The sequence below is a fragment of the Globicephala melas genome, chromosome 3 (genome assembly GCF_963455315.2).
Source record: "Globicephala melas chromosome 3, mGloMel1.2, whole genome shotgun sequence".
In the NCBI taxonomy this organism is placed as follows: domain Eukaryota; kingdom Metazoa; phylum Chordata; class Mammalia; order Artiodactyla; family Delphinidae; genus Globicephala; species Globicephala melas.
This window is the reverse complement of record NC_083316.1, coordinates 76,624,367-76,648,201: the sequence shown is the minus strand read 5'-3', so window position 1 is coordinate 76,648,201 and position 23,835 is coordinate 76,624,367. Positions and strand designations below refer to the sequence as shown.

At 38.9% G+C, this 23,835-nt stretch overlaps 2 protein-coding genes across 7 annotated transcripts in view; one reads left to right on the top strand and one right to left on the bottom strand.

The window, feature by feature from the left end:
* The window catches only part of ARSK (arylsulfatase family member K), a 42,950-nt gene extending 21,649 nt beyond the window's left edge, over positions 1–21,301 (bottom strand). For both annotated transcript variants that reach the window (XM_060296026.1, XM_030848017.3), the window contains exons 1-3: positions 21,048–21,301; positions 13,056–13,185; positions 6,725–6,884 (exon numbers count right to left, since the gene is read on the bottom strand). In XM_060296026.1, coding sequence (XP_060152009.1) covers positions 6,725–6,884; positions 13,056–13,185; positions 21,048–21,185 — 428 coding nt within the window. In that variant the 5' untranslated portion in view covers positions 21,186–21,301. The remainder of the gene's footprint in view (positions 1–6,724; positions 6,885–13,055; positions 13,186–21,047) is intronic.
* The window catches only part of SKIC3 (SKI3 subunit of superkiller complex), a 181,963-nt gene that overhangs the window by 74,775 nt on the left and 83,353 nt on the right, over positions 1–23,835 (top strand). For 2 of the 5 annotated variants that reach the window (XM_030847977.2, XM_070045163.1), the window contains exons 3-4: positions 16,865–16,910; positions 18,525–18,663. The gene's annotated coding sequence lies outside the window, so the exon portion shown is untranslated. Of the gene's footprint in view, positions 1–16,864; positions 16,911–18,524; positions 18,664–21,430; positions 21,871–23,835 lie in introns of those variants that run through there. The other 3 variants (XM_030847966.2, XM_030847950.2, XM_030847956.2) reach the window with 3 other exon arrangements.

The following is a 23,835-nucleotide window of genomic DNA, read 5'->3' as shown; positions in this document are numbered from 1 at the left end:
CTTTAACCAGGTCAAACTGTTGCACCAGGAAACATTATCTTTTGACCATGTGCTTAGACCTACTTTTTATTACTGTTCAGTGTTGTCTTCCCCTACCCGCTACCCACCATTACTTGCTATATAACCTCCTCCAAATATAACCTTTCTAATTAGTTGGTCACAGGGGTATTTTGAATAAATTTCTTTCCATTCCATTTCTATGTACTTTGTCTGAAATATTAAGAGTACGGCTTCAATCAGGACAATAAACAAGGGCTTGTGTTAATGGGGAGGAACCAAAACTACCTGTGGTTTAGATACTTTGATTCATTGGCTCCTCTCATTATAAATTTACCCTGTTACTTGCAAATAGACACAAACATACACTGTATAGTTTACTATATGCCAGCATTTCTCAAAGTGTGGCTCAGGGATCTCTGGGACGTACCCGAGAGGCTTTCAGGAGGTCCACAAGGTCAAAACTATTGTCATAAAGATAGTAAGACATCATTTTTTGACTTTTTCACTCTCCTGCTCTCATGAGTGTACAGTGGCGGAGACCACTGTAACGAAGCCTCAGGTGGGAGTTTGGATGTGGAGTACCCCTATCTCAAAGGAAATTGTTCTCTATAAACTTAGGCTTCACTGTGTCATTTTGTGCATATATACTAAGTGCCCCTCCTAAGTGGTCCAAGGTTTACTTTACCTCTTTGTAGAAATGTAAGAGAGGCTTCTCTTCTCAAAGGGACACAAAAGTAACCACATGTTTCTGATAAAGGCATTCACAATTGGCTATACCTTGTCTTACCTCTCTCTGAGGTCCAGTTCCTTATATCTTTGCTATTTCAAGCAGCATCAGCATCACCTGAGAGCTTGTTAAATATGCAGAATCTAGAGCCCCATCCCAGACCCACTGAATTGGGAAAGGCATTTAATAAGACGCCCAGGTGATCTGCATGCATGTTACATTTTGAGATGCACCACTCCACATAACAGTGTAAGAATTTTTATGCAAAAAAGCCTCAATTTTTAGAGAAGATCATTAAAATAGCTTCCACAGTAGCCCATGAATAGGAGAATTATTCTACCTTGGATCGATTCCAGAAAATGGCTAAATGCACTATCCAGCAATCAGCAATTTTATTCTTTTTAAAAGCAAAATCTCCTCCTAATATAAATGGCATATAAAACTAACATGTTAGCAACGAATTATTGCATAAATTTGTATCTATGCCATTGCTTTGTGGGTTTTCTGTGCCAATGTGCCGAACTCCACTGCTGCAGTATTGGAGACAATCAGCTCACAGGTAGCACCAGGTGAATTTACATAGGGACTATAACATTTGAAAAAGTATCATACATTAAAATTGATGAGAACATAACAGTTTTCTTTCAAAATGAATTAGGAGCGTCGACTTAAACCTTCAGCTTCCTAAGATTACTAAATAATTCAACTATCTCAGACTTTAAGAGTTATGTGCAAATGGATCCCTTTCACACAAAGAATCATTGTTCTCGATGGGACTTTAACAGCTAATGTGTCTCAGATAAGTCTCTTGCATGGAAAAATTACAGTTCTGAATCATGCCCTTGCAAATTTCACTATCGGCCTGATAAATTCGGTAAGAGAAAATGGATCCATATTCATTCCCATTAAATGTTCTTTTCTCAAAGCTGAGAAACACACTGTTTTTTAAGGGACTCACAAGGCTGTCATCTATCTTTACATATATGATCACTCACAAAAAGTCTGTTTTAATTGAATGAATAACAATTGTTATTCATTCTGTCTTATATTTTATTATATATTTATTGTAAATATATTTATGCAATTATATATTATAAAATTATATAATAGTAAATAAATTTCAAACAAAAGGTTTGTTTTGCATGAGTGTGTGTGGGGGTACTCAGGGGTTTCATGGACTTCAGGTTATGAACTCCCATTTAGCCATTTCCTAGCCTGCTAGTGAATTCATCACTGTTGGAACATCAATATTTAAAACTTTGAGTTCTAGGTGACAGTGACTGTAGCCCTTAACAGAGTATTTGCTGCAGTTTGGTTTTAAATAAAGGCAGGCTTTTTGATTTAATTCAAGAAAGAGTTATTGAATGTCTACCATGTACAAGGCATTGTGCTAGGCTGAACTTGAGGTGACTCCCTTAGCTACCAAAATGATACTACCTCCTCATATGCACTCAGGCATAAACTCCTACTACTATACTTTAAAAAATAAAGGCCCATTTGCTACCTTGTGGAAAAAGCAATTGTGATGAAATAGTTTGGTTATGATTATAACTCTAATGGTTTAGATCACATTGACTTCTTTTACATCGCATAAGGGGAAGATTCTTCTTACACTTTTAAAGTAATTTAATATATCAACTTAAGCAACTCTAACATTTAAAATTTTTTGTAAGCTTTTGCTTTTCAGTATTATACAGAAAATACAACCTGGACAAAATGTCATTATATCTGAAAGATAAAGTGGGTGGATTATCCCCCAGTAACTCTTTCATTAGTAATTAACCAAACAGTCTCTGCATTGAATATGTTACCATGTCCATAGCCCTTGCCGAAGAGGTGACCCAGATGACCACACTGTGTAGGATTTAACTCTTCTCCTATCCTGTCCACTGGCCAGGGGTGCGCACCCAACCTAAGGACCAGATCCTTGGGTCCTTAACCTGGTCAGTGATTATGATGGAGTCTGGGATGAAATATGTGTTGGGCCTATCATCCTTGTTTACAGAATTTGAATTTGGAAAGGAAAAACAGGTGACTGGCAATTACCTAGAATGCAGCTATAAGGTAGAGAACGTCACTAAAAGGAGATGGAGTTTGAGTCAAAAAGCGTCATGCAGGTCAAAGTTCTAGTTGGAAATGATGTAGCTGAGAAAAGACCCAGAGAGGAGACAAGCAACTCATAAATTATGTTAATGACAGAGAACCAGGATAAAGTTTTCCTAACTCCTGCAACTGAGGTCCTTAAAGTTGTATTAGAATCAGAATTATTGGGCTTCCCTGCTGGGGCAGTGGTTGGGAATCCACCTGCCAATGCAGGGGACACGGGTTTGAACCCTGGTCTGGGAAGATCCCACATGCCGCAGAGCATCTAGGCTCGCAAGCCACAACTACTGAGCCTGCGCTCTAGAGCCCGCGAGCCACAACTACTGAAGCCCGTGCGCCTAGAGCCCGTGCTCCGCAACAAGAGAAGCCACCACAGTGAGAGGCCCGTGCACCGCAACAAAGAGTAGCCCCCGCTCGCTGCAATTACAGAAAGCCCGAGCACAGCAACAAAGACCCAACACAGCCAAAAATAAATAAAATAATAAAAAAAAGAATCAGAATTATTCCCAGTTCCATCTCCTGAGATTAGTATAAGTACAGCCTCTGTTCTTAGACGGATAATCCAAATTCCTTTTCACTGCATAATTAGTCTTTTGGTAAATCTGCAAATTGTTCCTTTACCTACTAATAGATATTAAGTGTTCAATGTATGCTTCTGAATATATGACTCTACCAAGCCTACGAAGATACATAGTGACTTTTTGGAAATATTTTACCTTAAACCTAATGCAGTGCCTAGTAGGTAGTAAGAGCCTAATAATGATAGACATCATTATTCTCTAGGTCACTTTGATCAAAGAAATTCATTTAAACTGGTTAACTTTCATGGTAATGGAGGTATGAATGACATGTGTGAATTATTTAAAATCTCTTAGGTAACTAAAACTTGGCAAGTTAGCTCAGTGAGTTACTGGACATGGTGCAACTAAGACAGCCAAGTCGTGGATATGACATGTTTTCCAAACCACTTGCCCTTGGTGGGGGGAGCGGGGAGAGGAGGCAGAATTTCCCTTTGTGCCTTTTTTTTTTTTAATCTTTATTGGAGTATAATTGCTTCACAATACTGTGTTAGTTTCTGTTGCACACCAAAGTGAAACAGCCATATGCATACACATGTCCCCATCTCCCCTCCCTCTTGAGCCTCCCTCCCATCCTTCCTATGCCACCCCTCTAGGTCATCTCAAAGCATTGAGTGGATCTCCCTGTGCTATGCTGCTGCTTCCCACCAGCCAACTATTTTACATTCGGTAGTGTATATACGTTAATGCTACTCTCACTTTGCCCCAGCTTCACCCTCCCACCCCACAGCCTCAAGTCCATTCTCTATGTCTTACCTCTTTATTCCTGCTCTGCAACTAGGTTCATCAGTACTATTTTTCTTTTTTTTTAGATTCCATATATATGTGTTAGCATACGGTATTTGTTTTTCTCTTGCTGACTTACTTCACTCTGTATGACAGACTCTAGGTCCATCCACCTCACTACAAATAACTCAATTTCGTTTCTTTTTATGGCTGAGTAGTATTCCATTGTATATATGTGCCATATCTTCCTTATCCATTCATCTGTTGATGGACATTTAGGTTGGTTCCATGTCCTGGCTATTGTAAATAGTGCTACAATGCTTTGTGTGGGTTTTTTGTTTGTTTGTTTTTGTGGTACACGGGCCTCTCACTGTTGTGGCCTCTCCTGTTGTGGAGCACAGGCTCTGGACGCGCAGGCTCAGCGGCCGTGGTTCACGAGCCCAGCCGCTCCATGGCATGTGGGATCCTCCTGGACCAGGGCACGAACCCGTGTCCCCTGCATCGGCAGGCAGACTCTCAACCACTGCGCCACTAGGGAAGCCCAGGAAGAATCTTTAGAGTCATCTAGAGTAAGCTAATTTGATTAAACTGGGATCCTGAGTAGATAAATAACTTGCCCTGGTCTTATAGTTGTTAGTAAGTGGCATTTTTTTAAAAAATAAATTTATTTATTATTTTTGGCTGTGTTGGGTCTTCGTTGCTGTGCACGGGCTTTCTCTAGTTGCAGTGAGCGGGGGCTACTCTTCGTTGTGGTGCGCAGGCTTATTGCGGTGGCTTCTCTTGTTGTGGAGCACAGGCTCTAGAGCGCGCGGGCTTCAGTAGATGCGGCACGTGGGCTCAGTAGTTGTGGCTCACAGGCTTAGTTGCTCCGCGGCATGTGGGATCTTCCGGATCAGGGCTTGAACCCATGTCCCCTGCATTGGCGGGTGGATTCTTAACCACTGCACCACCAGGGACGCCGGTAAGTGGTATCTTAATGAGTAGTACCACCAGCACTTGTTTAACAGTTGTCTGGAAGAAACAAGCGTGTAGCCCTTAAAGTTCCCAGTCTGGTGCAGCATAGTATATATGGTAAGGGACACACAGCTGGACTATGTCCTTAAACTGGTAAAAGAAGAAAGCATCATTTGATGTTGAAAAAAATACAGATGGAGAATTGTAGTAGTAAACTAAAGGGACTTGTAATTCTGGCTGAAAATATAAACAGGTTCAAAAATGGCTAATTTCAGTGGTAAAGGTAGCTCAAAGTTATAAAAACGTGTTTTGAGAGTCAGTCTATCAAAAACATTGAATTCATCTATTTGATATTGAGAGACCTTTTTTTCCTGAGACCCATCTTTAAACTTGCACAGAAAAATCTGAAAGATAACGTGCTGTAATTCATATAACCTTTGCAGACATGCTATTAACAGCAGCCTTGACCTATCTGTCAGTCAAATGACTATGTGGGTACATATAGCACTAATACAAATAGTCTTGATAGCTTATTTAAGCTTCCTAAGCTCAGGTGAGACAGTAAGTAAAGTGAAAATATGCTACAGCAATTATTATACTGAAAACCATCTTTGATTTCCCAAATGTCAACGTTTAAGTGGCTCTTTTCCTTTTAACCCAGGTGAGATAGAATATCAATGTTTATCAAATAATAAGTTGTAACTTTTTATTCCGTTCATTCATTCATTAAACAAATATTTAATTGTGTACCTACAACGTACAGGCACTACGTTGGAAGTGGGAATAAAGTAGTGAGAAAGAGAAACAGGGTCTGTGCCCTCCAAGAATTATTATCCCACTGAGGAATAAAACTCAGATCATATTTTAACCATCTCACACAGAGAGTGATAGTGATATGCAATACAAGGCATTCAACCTTAGATTCTTTTTATTATTGGACTGACTGAGAAAACAAAGAAAGAAAACAATTTCAAATAGGATAATATGAATAGTTGTATCTTACTTTGGATTAACCTTACTTTCCAAAAAAGTAGAAGGATTTTAAAGAGAAACTGGTGAAACTTTGTGAAATGAGCACATATTATTTCATTTAATGCTCACAACAAAGAAATTAAACTTCAGTTAGCTTAGATAATATTCCCAAGATTATACTACAAGTTAGTAGTAAACAGAGAAACTAGGATTCAAAAGTAGACAATCTGATTCTAGATCTCTACTCTTATTCCCTATGCTTAGTTGCCTAATTTTCGAGGACTGAGTAAAATGAAAGAAAAAAAAAGTTACAATAGAATAAAGTTGGGGAGAACTGAAAAAAGCAAGTAGCAAGAAGATTATGGTCTTTAGAACAAATTGTAAAGTGAGTAATAAAGTAGCCGTTGTATAACTAAATCAAAATAAATCATGGACTAAACAATTTTATAGACCTTTAATGTTTAAGAAAAACAAAATTACTAGCATATAATTTCAATATTTTAAGAAGATTAAACAAAGCTAAAGATTTAGCCAAATTAACACAATCTAGGGATTAAGAGATTTACATTCACCTTTGTGGAGAAATAAAAGAAGTCAAAAAGGGTACATGTATGTATTATAGCAGTGGGCTGCCTGTTAGAATCATTTTTATTTTATTTTTTACCTGATGGAGTGATGCCCTGAAATATAGTCCAGTTTTCCAAATTTTTGTGTTCGGTAGCCATGCTTCTCCATGACATCCATCCATGTTGTATAATTTGGATCTAAGCCCTTAAAGTTATTCCAAGATTCTGTTAAGTGAGTGAAGAGGCCACTCCACATTGCTGGGGGAAAAAAATGGGATCAGTGTAAATAAAGCTTAACAATTCGTTTTAATGATTAAGACAATTATACCGAGAGAAAAGAGACTGACTACTAGTTTAGAGCTTGTGCTCTGCAACAAGATATATCTGCGTTAAGTGTTTTACCTAACATTTTTGATTGTTACCTTGTTTTATCAAGGGGAAAACTGAAATGAATTACTATTTCCATTTTACAGGTGAGTCTCTAAGGCTTGCAGCAGCGGTCCCCAACCTTTTTGGCACCAAGGACCAGTTTCGTGGAAGACAATTTTTCTGCAGACTGGGGAGGGGGGGATGGTTTTGGGATGATTCAAGTGCATTACATTCATTGTGCACTTTATTTCTATTATTATTACATTGTAATATATACTGAAATAATTATACAACTCACCATAATGCAGAATCAGTGGGAACCCTGAGCTTGTTTTCACTTGCCACTCACTGATAGGGTTTTGATATGTCTTCAAGCAATTGATTTATTATGGTCTCTGTTTAGTCAAACCTCTCTGCTAATGATAATCTGCATTTGCAGCCACTCCCCAGTACTAGCATCACCGCCTCAGCTCCACCTCAGATCATCAGGCATTAGATTCTCGTAAGGATTGCACAACTTAGACCCCTCACATGCGCAGTTCACAGTAGGGTTCACACTCCTATGAGAATCTAATGCAGCTGCTGATCTGACAGGAGGTGGAGCGCAGGTGGTAATGCAAGCGATGTGGGGTGGCTGTAAATACAGATGAAGCTTCGCTTGCTCATCCACCACTCACCTGCTGTGCAGCCCAATTCCTAACAGGTCACAGACCAGTACCGGTCTGTGGCCCGGGGGTTGGGGACCCCTGGCTTACAGGTTAAGTTGTTTAAGGTAAATAAATGGAATTAAATATAAAGCTTGTCTGACTTGAGTCATAAAAATAATCACTAAGTATTTGTTGGTTAATTTTCCAAGTTGGTCAAATGAAGTACAGATCTCATTTCCCAAAAATCCTCAAGGCTTTTCCCTATTTCTTGTCTATATACTGGCTTGCCACAAAAAACTTACATGTTCTATGTTTTCTCTCTCATTTTCTACAGCTATCATTGTTTAGTCAATAAATCTTTTTTTTCCAAATATTAACATACCTAAAGGGAGAAATAGATAGCAATACAATAATACTAGGGGACTTCAACAGCAGATAGATCTTCCAGACAGAAAACCAATAAGGAAACACTGGATTTAACCTACATGTTAGAACAGATGGAATTAAGATTTTCAGTACATTCCATCCAAAAGCAAAAGAAAGTACATTCTTCTCAAGTGCACATGGAACATTCTCCAGGAAGATCATATGTTAGGACACAAAACAAGTCTTCATAAATTTAAAAAGACTGAAATCATATCAAGCATCTTTTCTGACCACAATGATATGAAACTAGAATCAGTTATAAGAAGAAAACTGGAAAATTGACAAATATATGGAGTTTAAACAACATGTTCCTGAACAACCAATGGGCCAAAGAAGAAATCAAAAGAGAGGTCAAAAAAATATCTTGAGACAAATGAAAATAGAAATACAACATAGCAAAACAAATGGCATGCAGAAAAAGCAGTTCTAAGAGGGAAGTTCACAACTTTAAGTGCCTACATTATAAAAAAGAAATAGCTCAAATAAACAACCTAACTTTATATCTCAAGGATCTAGGAAAAGAAGAACAAACTAAGCCCAAAGTTAGTAGAAGAAAGGAAATAACAAAGATCAGAGTGGAAATAAATAGAGACTAAAAAGACAATAGAAAAGATCAATAAAACTAAGAGTTGTTGGGGCTTCCCTTGTGGTAAAGAATCCGCCTTACAATGCAGGGGATGCGGTTTTGATCCCTGGTCAGGGAACTAAGATCCCACATGCTGCGGGGCAACTAAGCCCGTGAGCCACAACTACTGAGCTCGTGCACCTCAATGAGAGAGCCTGCATGCCGCAAACTGTAGAGCCCATGCACCCTGGACCCTGCACGCCACAACCAGAGAGAGAAAATCCTGCACACCACAACTAGAGAGAAGCCCGCGTGCCAAGACAAAGAGCTCGTGCCACAACGAAAATCCCACACGCCTCCAGTGAAGACACCACGTGCCACAACTAAGATGCAGCCAAACAAACAAACAAAAAAACTAAGAGTTGTTTTTTTTCTTAAATAAAATGGACAAATCCTTAGTTAGACTTTCCAAGGAAAAAACAAGGGGACTCAAATAAAATTAGGAATTAAAGAGGAGACATTACAACTGATAACCACAGAAAGACAAAGGATCATAAGAGACTAACTACCATGAACAATTATACTAACAAATTGGAAGAATTGGATACGTTCCTAGAAATGTAAAACCTACCAAGATTGAATCATGAAGAAATAGAAAAGCTGAACAGACCAATTATGAGTAAGGAGATTGAATCGGTAATCAAAAACCTCCCAATGAAGAAATGTCCAGGACCAGATGGCTTCACTGGTGCATCCTATCAAACATTTAAAGCAGAATTAAAACTAATCCTTCTGGGGCTTCCCTGGTGGTGCAGTGGTTAAGAATCCGCCTGCCAATGCAGGGGACGCGGATTTGATCCCTGATCCAGGAAGATCCCACATGCCGCAGAGCAACTAAGCCTGTGCTCCACAACTACTGAGCCTGTGCTCTAGAGCCCACGAGCCACAACTACTGAAGCCTGTGTGCCTAGAGCCCGTGCTCCTCAACAAGAGAAGCCACCACAATGAGAAGCCTGCACACCTCAACGAAGAGTAACCCCCACTGGACACAACTAGAGAAAGCCCACGTGCAGCAACGAAGACCCAACACAGCCAAAAATAAATTAATTAAACAAATTTTAAAGAATAAGCCAAAGAGGTACATTTAAAAAAGAAAACAATCCTTCTCAAACTCTTCCAGAAAAGAGAAGATGAGGAAACATTTCCAAACTCATGAGGCCAGCAATACCATGATAGCAAAACAAGACAAGGACACTATAAGAAAAGGAAATTATAGGCCAAGATCTGTGATGAACATAGATGCAAAAATTCTCAACAAAATATTAGCAAACCTAATTTAACAATACTTTGAAAGAATCGTACATCATGATCAATTGGGATTTACTCCAGGAAGGCAAAGATGGTTCAACATCTGCAAATCTATCAATGTGATATACCACATTAGCAAAATGAGGGATAAAAAAAAAATATGATCATCTCAATAGATGCAGAAAAAGCCTTTGACAAATTTTAGCATTCATTCATGTGGGATTAATTGAGAGATTAGGATTGACATATATACACTACCATGTGTAAAAAAGATAGCTAGTGGGAACCTGCTGTATAGCACAGGGAGCTCAGCTCAGTGCTCTGTGATGATGTAGATAGGTGGAATGGGGGAGGAGTGGGAGGAAGGTCCAAGAGGGAGGGGATATATGTATACATATAGCTGATTCACTTCCTTGTACAGCAGAAACTAACACAACATTGTGAAGCAACTATACTCCAATTAAAAAAAACCTCTTGAAAAACTGGGTATAGAAGGAATATATAGAAGCCCACAGCTAACATCATATTCAATGGTAAAAAGCTAAAAGTTTTTCCTCTAAGATCAGGAACGAGACAAGGGTGCCCACTCTCAGCACTCTTATTCAACACAGTTCTAGAAATCCTAGCCTGAGCAGTTAAGCAAGAAAAAGAAATAAAAGGCATCCAAATCAGAAAAGAATAAGTAAAATTGTCCCTATTTGCAGAAACATGATATTATATATAGAAAACCAAAAAGACTTTACCAAAAAACTGTTAGAACTAATCAATATGTTTAGTAAAGTTGCAGGATATAAAATCAATATGCAAAAATCAGTTGCATTTCTATATACTAATGATGAACTACCAGAAAAAATTACCCAAAAAATCCATTTACGATTGTATAAAAAAGAATAAAATACTAATGAATAAATTTAACCAAGGAGATGAAAGATCTGTACACAAAAAACTTTAAGACACTGATGACAGAAACTGAAGAATATACAAGTAAATGAAAAAATAGAAAGCAAAGATGAGGAACTAGTCAGTAGCAAATGTGTGATTACTTATGTGTACTAACCTAGATTGCTGATTGAGACCAAATGAAATTTTTAGTGAAGAGATGTTGCATCTTAGTGTATTTGCTGTGTCTTATCTGATTTATCACCTTGTCTACCTGTGTGCCTTTATAATTCAGTATAAGCATCCCTTCAGTACTTTAGCCTCCTCTGCTTTGTGCAGATAGAGTGTGGATTTTTTCTTTATGTTATCTCATTCCACTTGCTCAATAAAGAATAAAAACTTAACTTCATACCTGCTTTCATTAATTGTTATAATTATTTCCTAAAATGTCTGTTTCAGATTCTGAAAACCTGGTGATCAGGCAGATAGCAGGTCCTTACTGATTGCGGGTTGACTATGGCATTTATCATGTGTTCAGCAGTTATGTTGCTGTTGGGGACACAAGTGTTAATAAGGCCCCAGTGTTTGGAGCTTAGCTTTGGTAGTGACCTCATTGTTGGTTTTTTGGGAGGTAGCATTATGGCTGTATATTGGGGACAGATTGCCAGAAGTGTTATGTGGATGCACATAAGCCTAATCTGACTGGTTCAAGTCATGGAAATGTTCTTATTTTCTCTAGAATATGGTGTATACCTTAAACTAATACAGTGTTATATGTCAATTACATCTCGGTAAAACTGGAAAGAAATCCCTTTCCTTTTCCCTTTTCTGTGTACACACATGGCAGGGTTGAATCCTTTTCTCATCTAACAAAATGCTTTCTTTTTGAGGAGTGGAATGGGGCATTTCCCGGCTTTGAATCCCAATGATGCTAGTTACTGAGTGACCTTTGATAAGTTATTTAACCTTTCAGTACTTTAGTTTTCATCTGCAAAATGGGGATAATAAAAATATCTACTTTGTGAAAATGTGGGGAATTATATAAATTAAGACATATAAGGCAGTTATATTGCCAGGCACATAGTAAGAATGCAATAAATGTTAGTTTTTATTACTATTATTCCTTCTCTTTATTCAAACTCTCCAAAATATACTTCTTCCAGAAAAAGCATCACCTAACATTTTTGAAACCTTTAGAGTTCATTGAGCACTTTTAAAAATCCATTATCTCATTTGATGCTGGGAACAACACTGTGAGGGACACAGCACATACAGCGTTCTGTAGATAAAGAAACTAAGGGACTTGCTTGACGTGGTCCATTGAGGACTGGAATCCAGACATCACCTCACCCTGGTCCATTGCTCATTCCACTTGCTCAATAAAGAATAAAAAAATTAACAAACGTGTTTTTAATGTACCTGGTCCTTCACTATTGAAATATTTAAAATAGAGTTTAGGTTTCCTTTAATCATTGGTGATTATATAGTTGATGGTGCTGAAAATGTAGGTGAAAGAATTTGTGACTCAAATCACAGAGAATATGATGTCAGGAATTTATGGACAAAAGAAGATTGTTGGGTGCTATTTATGAGTTCCAAAGCAAACAATCATAAATTAGAGGAGAAAGAAAACAACTCTATCAGACAATAGAATTTATAAAAATGTCAATTTTACCCGATTTTTCAGTTAGTCATGGCTTAATATCACTGTTATTTTGCCATTAAAACTATGCCTATTTGTTAAATTACTATAATAAAAGTGAACAATTAAATTTGGGATAGAAGTGAATTGAAACTGAAGAGAAAAAATATGTAATCTGAAATAATACAGAAAAATCCAGATATATCTGAAAAGTTCTAACGACTTTGTGGTATACTTTGAAGTCTCCTCCCAGCTCCCTATCTCTTACTAAAAAATTTCCTTGGAAATAGAACTCTTCAAGGAAATATGAGCATTTCCTAATTTGCCTGGATAGTCAAAAGATTTTTTGTCACCAATCCTAAGGGAAATGAAACAATAATACTTGAACTAAATACCAATTTAGGTGATAAAATTCCTATTCTTAAAAAACCCCAATACCCAATACATACCTTATAACACACATCACATATATTAAAATTTTTTAATTAGATGCCAAATGAGACTTACTATCCTATTTGGGGGTATAATTTTTTAAATTGTGAAAACATTTTCAGCATGGGACCACTTCCAGTAATGTTAAAGCGTGCTCATACCTGCGCGCGATGGGCAGCAGATCGGAGAGTTTGTGTAGGCATTCAGAAAGGACGTGCCATGTGCTTTCATGAAGCTGATAAAAGGAAGTTTCACTACTTGACTCCCTGGATAAAATGTTAGCCTTCCATCCTGGAGTAAAGAAATTTAATTACCATTGATTACATCACAAAAGAAAATAATTTCCTTTCATTTTAACCATAAAATTCACAAATAGCAAAAGACTTCAATATGATCCTAAGAATCCTCAAAAGATAAAAACGGGTAGAGAAACTGTTATCATTCTCTGATTCATAATATTGAGAATTCAATGTAGTGTGACATTTGTGTGTGTGTGTGTGTGTGTGTGTTTTTTTTGCGGTACACGGGCCTCTCACTGTTGTGGCCTCTCCTGTTGCGGAGCACAGGCTCCGGACGCGCAGGCCCAGCGGCCATGGCTCACGGGCCCAGCTGCTCCGCGGCATGTGGGATCTTCCCGAACCGGGGCACGAACCTGTGTCCCCTGCATTGGCAGGCGGACTCTCAACCACTGCGCCACCAGGGAAGCCCTGTGGTGTGACATTTGGATCCATTTGAATATAGTAAATAAATTAAAGGAACTTCCTGTAAGGTTTCTTTTTGGGGGATGATGGACTGAGTGAACCAATGTTTATTGAGTATTTAGTATGTGCCAGGCACTGTGAAAGATCTAGAGATACAATGGTGAATAAAAACAGAGTCCCTGGCCTCATGAAGCTTACAGTCTAGTAGGGGAGGCAAAAAACATACTCGTGAATAAACTAAGAATAATTACAAGTTACTGTGATATGTGCTTTGAGAAAAATCTAAGATACAAAATAACAAGGGAGACCTACTTTGATACAGGGAAGGCTTCTCTGGGAAGTGAGACCTAAAGAATGAGAAGAATCAGCCATTCAAATAACTTAAGGGACATGTAAAGTTAGAGATACCTTCATGACTTAAGTGGAGATAACAACTAAGCAGCTAGAGAAATGAGCCTGAAGATTGGAAGAGATGTTTGGGTTGGAGATACGTATTTTGGAATCGAATTGGGAATTGAAGAACTCTTCTTGGTAAAGAGCAAAAAGAGAAAAAAGGATGTTCCAGTCCTGGAGTTATATCTATTGTATGTTTTCAATGTAATTGTAAATAAACAGTTTAAAAGTGAACCAATCCAAAATACGGGATATACATAAATCTTTGAGATGTCTGAGATTTCCAAATGGATATATAAATTAGGCTGTAGGGTACAGACAGGAATCTGGAGCTCAGAGAATTTTATCCTGGTGAAATAAGTCTTTAACATATTCATGGTATTGAAAAGTGTGAGACTGACTCCTTTAAGACTCCTTTAAGGGAGAGAGTGAAAAGAGAGGAAAGAAAGGAACCCTGAGGAGTCCCGAATAAGAGGAGAAGGCAGCATGGGAAACTGAGAAAGAATGGCCAGTGAGGGAGGAAGATATCAGTAGACTGAGTCTCATGAAAGCTGAGAGAAGACAGTGTGTCAAGAAAGGGTAATAGCTGTGTTGAGAGGGTGTGTAAAAGAAGGCCAGAAAATGCACACTGGAATTAGTACAATGGAGATAGTTGGTGATGCTGACAAGAGCACTTCCAATGGAGTTGTAGGGATGGACACCTAAAGCAGACAGGGAAAAGAGAATGGGAGGTGACATGGTGAAAAAACCTCTTCTAAGTAGTTGTTTTTGCAAAGCGAAACAGAAAAATGGGACGGGTGTTAGAGTTAGCTGGAGGATAAATGTGGGATTAAGGTCAGGTTTTTTTAAAGATGGGGAATATTAGAGCATGCTTGTATGTTGAAATAAATACCACTTCTAGCAGGAGTAATCGCTGAATGCTAAGCAAACTTAGCTTCCTGAATGATGAGCTAGGGAGCCTAAGACAAAAGTGCATAAGAATTTTGTTAAATTCATAAATTCAAACTCTCAGAAACATCCTCGTAAATCCCAAATGCCTAGATGTATTATTCCTACAATCTTTTGGATATGGGGGATAATAACCATTTGTGGCCACTGGCCACTCTAGACAACCCAGCCACTCAGGTTCATCTAGCTGGAGGGATGCAGCACATAGTCATGTGGCAGAAGCACTGCAGTGATTCAAACAGTGAGGCTTGGACTCCAAGTCCTGCAGGCTAGGCTCAAATGGGTGTAACGACCACTGCAAATGGCTACAGCAGCATATCTATAACTCATGTTAGCAATTTCTTGGCTCATTTCTATGACTGGTACAAGGACTTCATCTGCATTGAAAGCAGGCTAGAAAGCAGGGATCTTTAAAGTGCAGAGCAGCAGGGATAGCAAATGGCAGAGGGGATAACTGCCTCACTTGGGGAAGTTTCTAACGTGGAATGTGTGAAAGGTGGTCCACGTGAAGATTACTGCCTGAGATATATAAGGCACTCCACAATATTTAGTGAATTAAATGAAACGAGTCTTTAATCCAGAGCTGTTCAATTTACAAAAGGCAAATTTAATATGTTCAAAATTCAACAGTGTATTTTTGCAAAGCTTAATAAACCTGGATTAAGTACATCAGTGGAAAGATTTGTATTTGATTAGGTTCTTAGAAAATATTTAAATTATGCTACACATATTCTCAATGTCAAAAGCATACCAATACTCTAAACAAAGATCAAAATTACTATATTATTAGAGAAAATATTAAACATTTCTAGAAGTTTTGGTTTTTTAACTTCCTGTAGTTTTTACACATTAGCAAATACTTTAAAAAATAGACTAAAACTGGTACCACTGCTCATGGTATCAATGGGAGGTGGTCCACATAATAATTAATTCTGAACTGAAATGGATCTTAACATGGTTAGCTGATAAAAACACAGAGAAAGTTAAGTCTTCCATAGTGTGGTACTGTGGTTCACAATGGATAGTCAGTCATAGGTCAAACTATAGTTCTATCACATTTAGTTGGGAGAGGAAATCTTACAGAATGGCTTTCAGAATAACTTCCATCATTTAACAATAGCCCATTTCAATTTTCTCAAGGTCATTCCTACAGTTCAGAACAAATACAGTACTCTAACAGGGGGCATTTAAAAAAGAAAAAGAGGCCCACTAATTGGCTTTCTGCATAAAAGTGACAAAAATGATACCAATTGCCTTAATTTCTGAATTCTGCTATTATTCTGGACTCTCGTGGGTCCAGGCATTTTCCCCCTTGGGATGGATGAGCTTTTTGTGTAGATATGATTTTGTGATCTGGATTGCTCCTTCTAGAACCATGACTTGGTTCTCAGTTCCTCATCATTCTGGGCCAGGGAAAACCAGTGAAGTTTAGATTTCAAGACATCATTCTAATGAAAGAATGTAACAGTAACTTTAACTGTCTAGATGTATTATCAAGCAAGACTGTTAAGAGCATGCTTTTCAGATCTGTTCACCAGACTGAATGAGATCCTCACTAGACTCTGGTATTCAGTCCTGTGCCCACCTCCCACTCCTGAAACCTCACCCAAACTAAAAACAATGCAGGTGCAGGGGTGGAAGGAGGGAGGCAGAGAGGATGCTTGTGTCCTTTAGGACCCAGGCAGAGGTGCTTATTTTCTCTTTTTTAAAAAAGGTTTAAGATGTAATTCACACATCATAAAACCCATTTAATTTGTACAATTCAATGTTTTTTAGTATATTCAGAGAGTTGTGCAACCATCACCATAATCAATTTTAGAACATTTCCATCATGTATTCCTTGTATCCCTTAGCCACCACCTGCTAATCCTCCCATTTTCCCAAACCCTAGGTAATTGCTGACCTGTCTCTACTTTCTGTCTCTGTAGATTTGCTTTCTCTGGACAAACGGAATCATACAATATGTGGCCCTTTGTGAGTAGCTTCTTTCTCTTAGCATAACAATTTCTAGGTTCATCCACACTGCAGCATGTTATCAGTACTGCATTTGTTTTTTTATTGTTGAATAATATTACTAAATTTTATTTATCCATTTACCAGCTGATGTATATTTGGGTTGTTTTCAGTTTTTGTCAGTATTAACATTCATGTACAAGTTTTTGTGTGGACATATGTTTTTATTTCTCTTGGATATACACCTCGAAGTGGATTGCTGGATCATATGGTAACTCATGTTTAGCATTTTAGGAATTGCTAAACTGTTTTCCAAAGTGGCTGCACCATTTACATTCCCACCAGTAGCGTATGAGTGTTGCAATTCTCCCATATTCTCGTGACCCTAGTTATTGTCTCCTTTTATTTTTCTCCTTTTATTTTTCTCCTTATATTTTTATTTCTCCTTTTATTTTTATTTATTTATTTTTGGCTGCGTTGAGTTTTCATTGCTGCGCGCGGGCTTTCTCTAGTTGCAGTGAGTGGGGGCTACTCTTCGTTGTGGTGCACAGGCTTCTCATTGCGGTGGCTTCTCTTGTTGTGGAGCATGGGCTGTAGGCACGCAGGCTTCGGTAGTTGTGGCACGTGGGCTCAGTAGTTGTGGCTCATGGGCTCTAGAGCGCAGGCTCAGTAGTTTTGGCACACAGGCTTAGTTGCTCCGTGGCGTGTGGGATCTTCCCAGACCAGGGCTGTAGGCATGTGGGATCCTCCCAGACCAGGGCTCGTAACCCGTGTCCCCTGCATTGGCAGGTGGACTCTTAACCACTGCGCCACCAGGTAAGCCCTATTGTCTCTTTTTGATTATAGTCATCTTAGTGGGTGTGAATTGGTATCTCATTGTGGTTTTGATTTGTATTTCCATAATGACTAATGATGTGACTATCTTTTCATGTGCTTATTGACCATTTGCATATCTTCTTTGGAGAACTGCCTTTTCAGATCCTTTGCCCAGTTTTTAATTGCCTAATCCAGAGTCACAAAGATTTGCCCCTATGTTTTCTTCTAAGGGTTTTATAATTTTAGCTTTTCTGTTTCATTCATCAATTCATTTTGAGTTACTTTTTGAAAATGGTGTGAGGCATTTTGCATGTGGATAGTCAGTTTTCCCAGCATTATCTGTTGAAAAGACTATTCTTTCCCCATTAAATGGTCTTTGCACCCTTACTGAAAAACCAACTGACTATAAACCTGAGAGTTTATTTCTCTACTTTCAATTCTATTCTGTTGATTTATATGTCTATCTATTGTTATGCCAGTAACACACTATCTTGATTACTGTAGTTTATGGTAAGTTCTCAAAGTAGAAAGTTTAAGTCCTCCAATTTTGTTCTCAGGTATTCTGGGTCCCTTGAATATCCACATGACTTTTAAGATGGGTTTCTCTGTTTCTGCAAAAACATCATAGGGATTTTTATAGAGATTGCATTGAATCTGTAGATCAATTTGATGATTATTACTATATTAACAATATTAAATCTGATTTCAGTATAAGAATTGAACTTCTTTGGTTAGATTTAATCCTAAGTATTTCATTTTTTGGATGCTATTTTATTTTTACTTTTAAAAAATATTTATTTATTTATTTGGCTGTGCCAGGTCTTAGTTGCAGCATGTGGGATCCTCGTTGCTGCGTGCAGGATCTTTAGTTGCAGCGTGTGGGATCTAGTTCCCTGACCAGGGATTGACCCCGGGCCCCCTGCATTGGGAGCATGGACTCTTAGCACTGGACCACCAGGTAAGTCCCTGGATGCTATTTTAAATTGAATTGTTTTCTTAATTTTACTTTCAGTTTGTTCATCAATCAAGTGTATAAAAATACAACTGATTTTTATATATTGATCTTACATCCTACAGCCTTGCTAGACTAACTTATTAGTTCTAGGATTTTGTAGTAGATTCCCTAGGATTTTCTTTATACAAGATTATGTTAGGTGCAAATAGAGATACTTTTAATTTTTCCTTTCTAATCTAGATGACTTTTATTTCATTTTCTTGTCTAATTTCCTGTCTAAAACCTCCAGCATAATTGCAATAAACATAGTGAGAACAGATAGGCTTGTCTTGTTCCTGATCTTTGGGAGAAAACATTGTCTTTTATAGTTAAGTATAACATTAGCTGTGGATTTTTTGCAGATGTTCTTTGTTTTTAAATACATTTTTTAAAATTAATTAATTTATTTATGGCTGTGTTGGGTCTTGGTTGCTGTGCATGGGCTTTCTCTAGTTGCGGTGAGCAGGGGCTACTCTTCATTGCAGTGTGCCGGCTTCTCACTGCGGTGGCTTCTCTTGTTGCGGAGCGCAGGCTCTAGGCTTGTGGGCTTCAGTAGTTGCAGCACGCAGGCTCAGTAGTTGTGGCTCACGGGCTCTAGAGCGCAGTCTCAGTAGTTGTGGCGCATGGGCTTAGTTGCTCCGTGGCATGTGGGATCTTCCCGGACCAGGGCTCGAACCCATGTCCCCTGCATTGGCAGGCGGATTCTTAACCACTGCGCCACCAGGGAAGCCCTGTAGATGTTCTTAATCAGAATGAAAAAATTCTCTTCTATTTCTACTTGGTGGAGTGCTTTTATCATGAAGTGTTATTGAACTTTGTCAAATGCTGTTTCTGCATCTATTGATATGATCACGTGTTTTTTGCTCTTCATTCAATTAACGTGGTCTACTACACTGACTGATTTTCAGATATTAAACCCACCTTACATTTCAGGGATAAATCACACTTAGTCATGGTGTATAACCCTTTCTATATATTGCTGAATTTGATTTGTTTGTATTTTTTCAGGATTCTTTCTTTTATATTCATAAGGTATTAGTCTGCATACAATATTTGTATACACAAATATATAAAAATCTATGTGCTTTTACTATACTAAAAAATAAACCAAATATTTCAGTCATCTTCAGAAGCTTCTAGGATGTTTTGATGCACCACCCAGGTTCCCTTTTAGAGTGAAAGATTGCCTCTGCTGAAGAGAGTTGTCTTGCCCAAAATGGTGCCTCATTCTGGGAGCATTCCACAAGTAATGGCCATCCAACATGAGGGTACAAAGGCCTGGTCTCCTCACCACAAATGGAAACAGTTCTGAAGCATCATACTAGTTTGAGAACTACCCATAAGATCAGCTGAGGCCTCCAGTGAGACAGTGACAAAACTCAACTTCTCTCTGCACAGTCCTGCTTTCTTCCTTTCCCTTTGATCTCATGAGTACTCCCTAATAAACCTCTTTCATGTTACTCTCCAATATTGCCTGTTTCCTAAGTTTAGATAATCATAAAGATTACTTTAATATTCTCAGCAAACCCTATGGGTATATCCAGATTATGTAACTTTAATAATCACGGGTTAATCTATGAGGAAAGGCAATACAACATAATGATTAAAAGCACTCTTTGGTGCCAGACATGCTTAACACCAATAATCTATGTGACCACAGTAACACCCAGTCATAAAAAACTAATATTATAATTAGTAACCAAACATTTGTCCAAGCATTAGGTTTAATATCATGGATAATACTAAAAGTATCAGGTAATGTTGACAGTAGTATTCTTTTTAGTTGATGGCTTGGGAGAGTTACAAAAACTGTTTAAGTTTGGGATTAAACAGCAACAACAACAACACACATACACACACATACACAATTAATCTACAATATGGGCGAGTGTCAAATTATGTCAACTAATGAATATAAATCAGACTAACAGGATTATCAGACACCTGAGTAATAAAAATAACGTTGACTGCTGGAAAGCTAACAGGCTTTTATGTTGAAATAGAATGTTATTTTTCCCCACAATTGAATCAAGCGGGGGTATGGATTGAAAGTTTATTAGTAGTGGTAAGATAATTTAGTGGGTCGAGGTCAGCAATTAAAAAAAATTTGCAAAGATGCTAATTGGAGTGCATCTTACTAAAGTATGTTTGTTTTACACGCATATCTATGTGGTGCACGTATGTGTGTACGGGGGCCTCAAGGTAAAATGCATTTCTTACTTTGCATCAGGGTAAAACACGTTTGAAAGTCTCAGATTCTGCTCCCCAAAGCCAGCAGCACAGGAAGGGCTGTGGGCCGGTCGCGGGTGTATAGCGGGGCGCCCCCTCCCCTGCCTTTCCATACTTACGAAGGAGTCGCTCACGACTAGCACCACGTTAGGCGCATCTGGCCAAGCCTTAACTGCTCCCCGCCTCTGCCCACCTGCCCCAGGAGCTGGTGTTGCCAGCGCCGAGACTGCGACCACCGCCACCCACAGCGGCAGCATCACGGGGAGTTGTTCTGGGAGCCCGGCCTCTGGGCGCTGGACCCTGCCCCTCCCCCTAGGAAGTTCCTCCCGAGAAAAGGAGGGCGGGGATCGCAGAGATCGCAGTTCGGTTTCCTTCACCCATGGAACTACAACTCCCATCAGGCTCGGGCTGAGCACATGCGCAAAGGAGGAATTTCCCTTTCTCGGCTCACGTTAAGACCTTTTAATCAAATACCGAGCGAACTAAAACCCAGCCGTTTCCAGTCACGTGAGCGATGCCTGGGAAATGCGCATGCGCTCTGACTTCAGATTTGGCTTCTGCAGGAGAAGCATCTGTCCCAGGTTGGTTTTGGTCGCTGTCGCTTTTGCAGAAGTTGGAGCCGGTAGGCAGTTGAAATGTTACCTAGAGAGAGAAAGGATCAGGGGCCGAGGCTGCTTGTTTTGCGCAGAGCAAGCGTGGCTGAGTGTTAGGTGAGACCGTGAACTGGGAGATGATGAGGTGGCAGCGCGTCTGTCACTTAAGTTGGATTGGGCGGTTCTTTGTGGGGCCTCTGTCTGGACCGCCTAAGGTGCGATATGGATACCGGGTGGCCCCTCGAATACCTTCCTCCCAAGGATGTTTCTAGCCTGCCTCATCCTATTCGCCGCTTTGCCTGTGCAGTAAGGATTTATTGTGCTCTGGTGGGGTGAGGAGCGGGGCCTGGTAAGAAAAGTTTCATCTTCTATGTGGGGATAAGCTTAGGTGGACTTTACCTTCAGAGTGCGAGGGAGAAGCTGGATAGGTTCTCAGAGGGAGAAACGTTGGGCTGTGTGACGTGTTCGATTAACTGACGTAGATTCAGAATACCATTATTTGGCAGTGGTTTTGAAAAATCACTGGTCCTGTTGACTGTTGAACTCCTTTGGAGAAATCTGGAAGAAGCAGATTTCTGTCCCAGAGCCAGATTCCTGATTTCATTATTATAGTTTCAGGTATATAATTTGTGCCTCACATTAGTCGTTTCAGTATTTTGACAGGAAAAGGAGTTGTAGTATTTATTTACATAAAATCAACCTTTAATACTAATATTTGACAGTATTTTTTGCACACAGTAATTGTAAAAAGGACAGACCTTATTTATTTAACACTCATATGGTGCTTACTATGTGCTGGGTATTATACTATGCATTTATTGAGCACCTGTTTTGTGCCTGGTACTTTTACATGCAGTATTTTCTATAAGCCTCACTTTCATCATTTTTCAGATAGGAAAGCTGAGACTTGGACAGGTTAAATGACCTGCCTAAGGTTACACAGGGAGCCAGTCTGAGTAGGACTTGAATTTGAGTAGTCTCTGCCCTAACTCATTGCCATGCTGTCTCTAATTAACTGCAAAATGTTATGCCATTCTAGTGATATTAATCTCTGTTAGTGAAGCAGCATTGTTAATCGAGCAGCATGCTAACGATCTATGGGAGCAGACAAATATATAAACAATAGTACCTGACCGTAAGGAACTTACACTCTAGGGAAAAAAACAAAATAATAATACAGTATGAAAGGTAATATACATAGGCTCCCTCATGAACAGGCTATATTTCAAATATTTGTTTTGAGTTAATTTGGAATGTAGAACACATTTTACCATAGAAACAATGTTGACTGACATTTAGGTTCATAAAAATATATTTAGCTTTATCTGTGGCATAGTATTGATTTTTGTAAACTATTTACTCTCTCTGGCCTTGTTTTCACAGGACGTGTATTCTGAGTTTCCGGTCAGGATGACAGGAACACATCTTTTTCTTTCTCTCTGTCTCCTTGGCAGTGTCAGTGGGAGCAGGTGCTGTACTGGGTTGGAGTGAGATAGATATTTTAGGGGCCCAGACATATAGCGCTGGAAAAATCTAAGAGACTTCTAGTCTTATTCTCATCTCACATTCAAGTTGTCGTACAATATTCCTCCCAAGTGGATTGTGCAGTCTGTGCCTTTTCATCTCCAGTGATGGGAAACACACTTCCTTCGAGGGGCCTGTGCCATATTTGTACAGGTTTAATTATTAAAAGTTCATATTTTGAGCTGCAGTCGGTCTCCCTCTACTTTTGATTGTTCATTAGTCCATTTACCTTCACTTTTACATGAATAATCTCTCCCTTTCAACAGCCCTTTTCAACTTCCCCACCATTTTTTTTTCCCCAGGTCTCCCCCAGTTCCTTCGGGTAATTATCATGTAATTTCAGGTTTGTTTGTTATTTGGTCACTCTTTTCTGGACATAAAGCATGTTTGCTAATCAGTAACTTACCCTGTCGGAAAAGGTACTTCTGAGTTGTTTGTGCACACCTTTCTGTGTGTACTTGTGTGTATATAGTGTATTGTAGTGAGGGAGGGCTCCATTATGTGTATGTTTAGGTCATCAGTTAAAGATATCTACATTACGGGTTACCTGCTTTAGTGAAATACTTTGCGGTTCAGAAAAGTCTTCAGTTGAAAGTCTTGGTCTAGGTTTTGGCTCTTCATAGTTTTTTAATGTCCAGAATACCAGCAGCACTATATTCTGCCCTAAGTGTGCAGTTAGTGACTATCTGGAACAAATTCAGTATTATCTTCACCTGCTGAAGAGACAGAATACATCTGTATAGAACATAAAGCATCTGTTAAGTTGCAGGCTTTAGTCTAGTATTTGTGT